Genomic DNA, 9,793 nt, shown 5'->3' on the forward strand with positions numbered 1-9,793 from the left:
AACAAACCATATTTGCGACGGCGCGAGACTTTAGGCATGCTGTACACGCTGAATGAATAGGGTAACTTTTCTCTGTATTCTTATTTACCGCTGTGTTTTATTTTACCATGCAGAGTGCTCCAATCACTTAGGCCTTGGCTGTTTGTGGGTATGCTTCAAATAAAAAAAATAAACACGAGCGCCCACTAGCTGTGCGCAGGAGGGTGTAGGGAGATCTGTGCAAATCACTTCCACATAACTATAGATGCCGCCGACTAATACCCAACGGCCGTCCAGAACGTTATGAATGAGTTCCGGCGTATATCCTAAACCGCAGCTCAATGCTTTATCACGGCACTGACACGTGTGACTCTAGCGCATGCGCCGTACCTCACACGCCTTGCTCGGACACCGCGGGTAGAGTCACTAGGTGGGGGTATCTATGCTGCATCATTTAAGTATTCCCTAAAATACTTCGAGGAGCAACCGCGACCATTACGTCGTATTCCAAGACACGGTCCAAGGCAGACCACGCTAACAGAAGTGCATTATAAAGAAGAACAGACTCATTTTTGTCTATCGCGTACGCGGATTTGAAGGGAGACCATCCCAGTAAAATGACAACAGAAGGAGACGGGCGAACACGAACTAATAGCGCTCACTACCAACAACTTCGTTACAGACGAATACACTATTGTGTTCCCAATGAAGGCTTCTGAGGGATGTTTGGCATTGGCAGTGCCGTGGGACTGCCTGCCTAGCACTAGTTGATCCTGCTCTTCGTTTTTTGGGTGAGGGCAGTACTGCTTTTGAAATGCGATGCCTTCGCTTGTCCCGTCCTACAGTTGGCAAAACGAATACGGTTTATGGTTTAAATAAAAACGGACACTCGTTTTCCTCCAAGTATGTACCAACGAGCCGAAACAAGTTTTGCGTTTACGTAAATACCTTGCACAGACAGCAGCACGCGAGTGACAGTCTCCCCTATGAGACACGCTCTCACAAGTTAAAAGTTTCGCTCGCTATTATTTTTTGACCATTAATTAAGCCCGTTATTCTAGGTCCCATATAAAGCAACTGTACATATAACTCGTAAACCACGATTGCACGCACTATATACAGAATCATTGGATAAATCAATCGGATCGCATTTATTTTCTGAACATTTGAGTCTTATAGATCCAAGAGATACTGTGAACATCCCTGCAACATCCACAAAATAACGGGACGCCTAGGACGACTTTTCCGGGATGTCTCGGGGATCAGTACGTGGTGCCTACTGGGTTTATGGCCCCGCAGCTACAAGTTGTCTTCGAGTAGGCAAAATTAATCCACCGACCAACAACGTCTCTCATGATCCACCTTGTTTCGATCTACCAGCGACATGGCCGAGCGGGTTAAGGCGTCCCGCTCTTTGGTGGCAACCATGGTTGTGCTGAAGACTGGGAGGTGCTGGGTTCGAATCCTACCACCGGAAGTGCTGTCCACATCTTTCCACGTTTTTCCACATCTGTATGCCTCTCAAAGCCACAGTTGCTGCGCGGCGCTCACACAACAACAACAACAAAAAAGAAAAACATAGAACAACTTTGTCGCATTTCAGTTCCTTTCGGGATTTTGAACAACGTTGTAAACTAAATAAAAACAAGACTAAAGAAGACTTCTTCCATCGATAGTTGTTTTATTCCCGTTGTCAGGGCAACCGGCGGCATGCTTCTTCCCTCTGCCCTTCCAGCTCACAGAAGACTTGTTTGGTGAGAGGAAATCGGGAGCCCCCGCACACGCCATTGACGTCATCCCGCTGAACGTTGAAGACGACAACACCGGCAAACTTATTGGCAAATACAGACTTTATATCGGCCACAATCTTCGGATTCGAAACGGTCAACAGAGACGTATCGTTCCGCAAGACCTGGCATCTCGTTTCGTTGTCCTCGTGTCGCTTCCAACCAGCTTTCTTCTGAGTAAGGCAAAACTTGTCGTACCCGTGTCGTCCCTTTTCCAACATATGTGAACGGGAGTCGACGGAGTACTCGTAGCAACCGACGTCAAATGTGAACAAGGTACTTTCCCTCAGTGTAGCCGCGTACGGGCCGGGTAGAGCGTGGTCACCGGGCCAACCAAATCGCGCTTCCAAGATACCTTTCATGCCGCTCTCCAGCGAATTGGTGCTGTTGCCAGCTTTGAACGATGTCGAGCAGAGCGTGGAATTACCCAGCTGCTCAAATGGCGGCTTGAAATGCGTCGTCTTGATGAAATACGCGCCGTGGCGCAACAATGGCTTCGTCAAGTACATATTTTGGCCGTTCCAAGATGCAGGAACGCTGACCATAAACAGGCGATTTTTTTCGCGCAGGTTCTTCGCGAGGACCTTGACGAGAATTCGCAAATTTAACAGCGGCGTTTTCGGATCGATCTGTGGCATGTAAAGAAACAGCCCACCCCTCACGTCATGTTTGTCTAGAATGGAGGTCAACTTGTTGGCTATGTTCGCTGTGTCCGGCCCTTTCATAAGAGCGGTTGGAAGCCACGAGTTGGGCGTGGCGAATAGACCGACCAGGACGCGTTCTTTCGGGATTCTTTCCTGGATGGCTTTAGTTCTTGCCCAGACGGCTTTGTCCTTCAAAGATCTGGAGCAGCAGACAACGACGTGACTGCAGTAGCGTGGGGTAATGCTGTTCTCCCGGTGCGTGGTCGCGTGGTGGTACACGCAGGCGAGGATCTTGGGTGCGTCTTCTGTACGCCTCTGGACTGGGTGCAGCGGTGCGCCGTCGCTCAATGCATCGTTGTCGTAGAAAGCGTAACTGAAGATGAGCACACTTACAGTAGCAACAATGAGACAAAGGAAGCTACCGGCCCCGATGAAGAGCCAAAGGGGCTTTTGTGACTGCATTTCATCTCCACTCTCACCCATTTTGAAATTTACAGCGAAATGTACGGAAGAACAGCACGAGAGCTGATGGCGATGATGGGGATGATATGGACTTCTTCTTCTTCCGCCTCCGTCATACTATGGTGAGCCCCGCATCCGCAAAGGAGATTGGCCAGGACTACCTTGGAATGAGATGACTATGACGATGCTACTAGTTAGAAGCGGCTAGAGCCAACGATGAATGAAATGAGATGGTCTACGATGACCCGGTGCCACTTCCCATCGTGGGATGCGCCAAAGGAAAGTAACGATGGTAAAGTGAAAGAGGAGAGTGAGATGTCGATGGCGTATAGGCTGGGATAATAGGCGCACTCGAGTACGAAATGCTGCATGGTTTCGACATGATCGCAGTGTGGACACCCTGGCGAAGAAGCACCCCCAGCGTGATGAAGGTAGAAATTGAGAGGGAGGGCAAAGCACCGGAGACGGGTAACAAAGACTTCGGTTCGGGGAGAGGTGCAGTGGTTCGGGTTCCAGGAGAAGGATAGGTGTTCATAACCAGGGTGGGGTGAGTGTTGCCGAAACAAGGTGACATAGAGTCGAAAGTGCGCACGAACGACGTCGGCGATTGGCGGAAGAATATTGATCAGCGGGCAGCCAGGGCCATCTTCGCCAAGGTGTCGGCAGCCTCATTGAGCGGGAGACCACGATGGCCAGGGACCCAAGTAATGACAAGATGGGAGATATGACGGGGGGTAAGCGACAGCAATGCATGAAACCATGGGTCGGTGTGACTTGTGGCGCGAGGACGTTGTTAGTACTTGATGGTGTGGCCACGTAGTCGCGATCAGCGTGCCCCGAAGAACATTCGAGACAAGCCTTATTTTAATTAAATTTCGGGGACAAATTCTTCTCGACGTATTTTGGTGAAACGCATAATGATAGTGAGGACGCTAGAAGACACATATATTGACAGAAAACTATAAGCAAGGCTGCTCGGCTGCAAGGCGGCGTCGGTGGACAGCGCTGTATTTTGATGGGTGTGAGTGGGCTGGATTTTACTGGTCATACGCCATACTTGTGTAGAATCTACGATCAATCGGTTAATGACGCACGAAAAAGAAAACAAAACAAATATATTGGCGAGTTTCAACAGGACGGAAGGAGTTGACGGTAAGGGCTGTGAAAACGTAATAAGCAAATGGCCTTATTCCTTTACTGTGACCGACATCACGTTGCCGATCTCAGTTCACTTGATAGCTTCCCTTATCACAACAACTTAACTTAAATGATGATGAGTGGGGAGCTTCATCGATACCCTATCCTACTGCTGGCGGTAATGTGGTGAAATGGAATATTCATCAGAGTCGCCTCATAGTGAGGACCGAAGTCCTACGGTGTCCAAAAACTTCATAAGTGCTTTTAGGGCAGAGCGTTAGTATAGGATTGGATGTTGGCCATGGACCGAGCAATTTTGACATAGTGCGACGGAGAGAATCCAGCTGATTTGGAGACACTGAAAGTGTGAATCAGAAAGGTTGGTGATCGCGGACAATGAAGAAGCATGTGCTCTAGATCTTCCAGGTCACCGCTGTGACGGCATCTAGGCCGGAGAGTCAACTTGCCGCAAGACGTAACGCCATTGAGCTCTAAAAGCCACGAGCCGCGCATCCGAGCAGGTCTTGTTGTTGTCACAACCTCGGTTGTTTTGTGGCATCCGGCAAGCGAGCGTTGGATCAACTCTGGCTAACGTAGATGGGGGCTGACAAGATGGCGTATATGCAGGCCAGCTGGTGGACACCATAGTGTAAAAGCCTGAGCCTCTGCACATAGAGGGACGACACGAACGCACGCTTCAACGACACGCGAACACACGACTTTTTGAGTCGCGTGTTCGTGTCGTTCCTCTCTGTGCCCAGGCTCCAGGCTTTTACATTATATAGATGGGGGCGAACGTCAGTTGTCAATTGACGGGAAGCAAGGGCTGCAGCTAGACGCCGAATAGTGGAACGACGGTTTCCTCTCAGCAGTACAGTACTCGTTAGTCGCCTATAGTCGTATAGCGAACAGTCGACTGCTTCCACCAGCGGTAGGCGTTGGAATTCCCAACAACCTTCTCATGATACTATCACGTTCAGCTCCTATGTGAATGCAGGTACTCTCTCGCTGTCGTCTTTCCAAAATACCCCTGGCAATGTTGGCAATGTTTCGAGGACGAGTGACAAGGTTTTCAGTAGGAGTGCATGGTATTCCAGTTGCGCCTAGAACTGGGGAATATGCAAAATGTAAGGCGCCATCTCCCGTACACGCCAACGACTTCGTCGGCCATATTGTTTATACGAAGTACAGTGAAGGAGGCTAAAGCCGTGAAGCATTCAAAACATACACACTGCGGTACAAAAGAAATTTTTACCCAATACGAATGATTAATGCAGCATAGCGATCGTACACTTGTTCACCTAACAACGTGACGTTCAAATTCGAGCAACAACTATAGCAATGGACACTGCGTGGCTGCAAACACGTACGAAGCACATGCACCGTGGCCGTTTAACTTCGTTTGTAGCACAGCCCCTCATGCATGCTGGGTCTAGCTTTTTCCTGATGCAAAGTTTTTCTCAGTTGCATTATGATTACGAGTTACGGCTAGTGTACGCATCGAGAGGAGGGAGCCGTCGACGCACAGCAGGTTCCAAACGTGTCATCCAAGAGCAGTGGAAACATGCTCAAATCATTTCTTCGTGTGTCATGGTCTAAAGCGGGAACCCCTTAAATGCGGCTCAGACTTCACATGTATGCCCACTTGACCTAACCGACATTGCTGTCAAAGTCAATTGTTGCCAGATATCTGAACAGAGAGAGAGAGAGAAATACATGATGCCGATGATATGGGGATGACTTCGGCTCATTGAGCAGAATGCTACCCCATTGCTATTGTGGAAAAATGAGAGGACGGTGATGAGGATGATGCTGACGACGCTGACGGGGTCTTAGAGGGAGTCGATCAGGCCGGTAGTTTGCAGGAACTTGATAAAGGGTCGCAAGACGGACATCTGCTTTCGTTTGTCCCATAATGAGTCTGAGGTCAAGGGGTCTGAACAATTTTGTATATCACCCACTAGAAAGGGCGAATTTAGTTTACAAGAAAATTCAAGCACCAAAGACGTGCGTATTCAACATGGAAAGATTTAGTCAGGGATAGGTGAAAGCTACCCGCGATGTTCTATTTTTTTAAATTGTCTCCTCCAAAATAGCGTCCTCCGCTACACAGGGTTAGAATGCAGCCCCTATACTCCCACTTCTGACAGTTGGGATGTCCTTCATGTAATAAGCTCTTCCATACGACTTTCCATCTCACACACTCGTACACCACACACTGACGTCGTCCGTCCAGCTGACAACAAAACATCCTGCAGAGGGCGCAGAACGCCACCTATGCGCTTGCTCGGGGCCTATAACTACAGCGGCGAATAGCGGCATTATGCGCCGTCCTAGGAAGTGTACATAGGGTTCGCCATGATAAGCTTTGGGGTTAGTAACGAAGATAAAACACATAGAAACGGTGTAGGGAAGCTAAAGTGGATGGTTAGAGGACGTATTATGCCCCAAAATTTTGTCGATACTGTCCGTTTCTCTGCGGATAAATCGTGAAAACTAAAAAAAAAAAAAAAAAAAGAACGCCACAGCCTAGGCATTTCTAATCGGCTATACCAGTGTTTCAGCTGCTTCCGCCAGATGGCGAAACGGTCGAACGCGGCTTTGCAGATGACTTCGCACAGTAGTCCTTTGCATTCAGGTCCACTTGTTCACTTGGTTTCGATTAACAGCGTAGCTAGGGCAAAGTCCGAGATCCTGAGGCGAGCGGTGCGCGACCGCAGGAGGACACGGTGCTGGCGGTAACGGGTCCGGTGGAGCAGCACTTGTGGAATGTCTCCTTCAACATGACAGGTGGGGCAGACGGGTGATGGAAGGTGGCCCATCTTCAAGAGGAGCAGTGGAATCCGGGCCACGTTCAGTCGATGCCTCTGGAGCAAGGACTCTTCCTCCCTGGGGTAGCAGCCTACCGGGGGGGGGGGGGGGGGGGATATGTTTATTGAAAAAAAAAAAAAAAAGGGTTTCGTGTCGTTGTATCGCCTGCTACAACTTTTTCATTGACATTTTGGCTCTAATCCTTAAAATTAAAAGCTGACTAATTAATTTCACTTAATTACAAAACAAAAATAGTTTGAGCATCCTCACACCACTGGTAACAATATGCAGTCCGTCTTTTTAATGTGAACCTTTTTTTTTTCAACTTTGGCTCATTTTTTCATGAAACACCCTGTATATACACGAAGACTCAAGTAAATGTCCTTCTCGAAGGTACCTCAAGGATAATTATCTGGGTGGCTGTTTGGGTGGCGGTTCCTGCGCACCATATGCTCGCCATACGCTATTGGCGACCATGTGGCATAGGGGGCGGCTGTATTGCTCGTAAAACTGGGGGTGTCAGTTGCGTGTCAAATTTAATAATGCTACTTTTCACAACAAAATTTTTATTTCAGAGAAACGACATCCTCAAACAAAAACAACACCAAACCTGTTGACAAGTGGCCAGTAGTAAACGACATCACAAACGCGTAACACACATAAGGGTATTTCAATTCCACAACAACAAATAAGTAATTATGATGTAGTGGGATGTTTCGCTTCAATTCCACAAGAAGCATGATGCACCTGCACCATCCATCTGCCGCCATTCAAAGCAAGAAGTGCAATGTTGGAGTCAGACGCTGATGATGCAAATGCTGTTAATTCTCTCTTGCTCCCGACGACAGTAACAATTCCAGAAGACCGGTTTCCTCTTCAGTCAGCGCCTTCCAACCATCAGTCTTTCCTACATCGACCGCATGCGTTTTAATGTAGCAGACTGCGAAATCTCTCAGTTGGTCGGCTTTCAACTTTACAGCCAGATGAAGAACATGTACGGCGTTATCCACAGTGAGACTGGACGCGAGTCTGTGCTCGCACATCGACTTCAGACGTTTCAGGTCGTATTTTTCTGCAGCATAAAGAAGATCGGCTGCCAGGGAGGCAATATTCGGTGCAGTGTCCGTGTACATAAAGGTTACTATTTCTTGTAGCACTCTAGCAGAGATGTCTCGCAAATCCACTCGGTTCTCTCGCTTCTCCATCATGTTGTTTTTGAACATGGCGTTAAATACGGGAGAGCACATGGCTAGGACATTCTTATGAACCTTAATCTCTTTGCCTTGTGCAGTTAAAGCCACGATGGTGAAGTCGCCATCTTGGAAGAGTGAACTGAAGCCAGGGCGAGGCGGGTTTTCCACGGTGCATGCCGCAGATGATTGCCACCGGTAAAATATCGTTAGCTCACAACAGAGCGTAAGAACATCATCGGGTACCAGGTAACGCGAATTGTTCACAAACTCACTTCGCTTCCCGAGGTTCACACTCCAAACAATCCCTTTTGAACAGCTTTGGGCTGCCCTCACTTGTTCTTTTACCTTCTTGTTGTCGTTATTCACTACCCATATACAGAACGCTGCTTTGGCTGCACTTCCATGAAACATCACGTCTACTTGCAAGTACGTAATATAAGGAGTAACCATAGCCGGATACAGTCTCATGCTCCACTGGCGTGAACTGGTATGGCCATTAAAGAACATACCACTGTCAATGTAACAGTCTGAGGTGTCACCAATTACCTTAAAGTCTCTGATAACCCACTTGTGCAAGCACTTGATCGCCTTGTATTCGTGGTAGCTGTAGCTGCAGGAAACGAAGTCACTGTCTCTTGCAAGAGCTGCCATGTCGGTATTCTGCTACACAAATCCCAACACGCACCTTCCCGATGGCTATTCTCCAAGTGAAAGACTTACGCACTGCGTTCCTTGAGTTGGTAGCAGAGCTCGGTAAGATAACTCATGAGCGCGATTAGAACAATCACGATCGCCGATTGCGTGAGTCGCTTTCACACAGCGTGGCAGTACCTATGCGATAATCTGCTATCACGTTGACATGGCAACGCGAAGCACCGCGATTATTGTGATAGCACTCACACCCAGATATCGTTAGCTGTGAGCTCGCTTGTGCACTCATTCTGTGGCATCCCAATGCTTGGTACTAACTGGAACGACTGTGTACGGCTCCCAACGAAATTGACCGCTTCAACGCCATTATCGTGTGGCGTCAGCACTCATCTTGTCGCTACGTTGGCCTGACGTTGATGCTCACCGTCGTTCGTGGTAGCCAAGGTTGTGGGAGGTGGTGGGTTCGAATCCTACCAGCGGCTGTGCCGTTTTTCACTACACCTTCCGGAAAGCTTTCCAGACGATTGAAGTCGGCCCAGGACGCATACTAACCCCCGTGTCTCCTACTCCTTCCTGCTGTCCTCTCTCCATCTGTACGCCGCTCAAAGACACAGTTGATTCGCGGCGTTAAGACGGGATAAAAAAGAAGACGTTGACGTAGACGATGCAGATAGCTAAGAAGACGTGGCACAATTACCTCCAATCTCTGTAAGCCATAGTTAGTCCGAGAATAGGGAACGTGGAATATATCTGGATTGCGGAATGTGTAGCACCTCGTAATCTCTTGCACCCGAGCTAGCATGGAAAGATCGCTTGGTTTTCTCAGGGCCTGCTTGTAAGCTATTGCAAGACGAAATGTATATAGACGAAAAACCGGTAGGACATTGTGCTTACGAAAAAGTGGCTCAGTCGTTGCATCAAAAGCAACCCCTTCGATGATACGAAGAGCTCTTTTTTGTAGAAGATGAAGTTGTTGGAGCAGGGTTCTGGAAGCTGTGCACGTGCGACTGAACAAGCGCTTGGTAAAGTAATCGTTTGCTCCAGGTTGGAAGCATGTATTTATGCTTTTGGAGTAAACCGATAGTTTTGCTAATTTGGGATGCCACATAAGAAATGTGATTATGCCACA

At 48.3% G+C, this 9,793-nt stretch overlaps 1 protein-coding gene across 1 annotated transcript; it reads right to left on the reverse strand.

The window, feature by feature from the left end:
• Positions 1-7,641: 7,641 nt before the first annotated feature.
• Positions 7,642-8,664, reverse strand: LOC135397463 (speckle-type POZ protein-like). Its single transcript, XM_064629067.1, has one exon. The coding sequence runs from the start codon at positions 8,662-8,664 to the stop codon at positions 7,642-7,644; it is 1,023 nt and encodes a 340-aa protein (XP_064485137.1).
• Between the last annotated feature and the right edge of the window lie 1,129 nt (positions 8,665-9,793).

Source organism: Ornithodoros turicata, chromosome 6 (genome assembly GCF_037126465.1).
Source record: "Ornithodoros turicata isolate Travis chromosome 6, ASM3712646v1, whole genome shotgun sequence".
In the NCBI taxonomy this organism is placed as follows: domain Eukaryota; kingdom Metazoa; phylum Arthropoda; class Arachnida; order Ixodida; family Argasidae; genus Ornithodoros; species Ornithodoros turicata.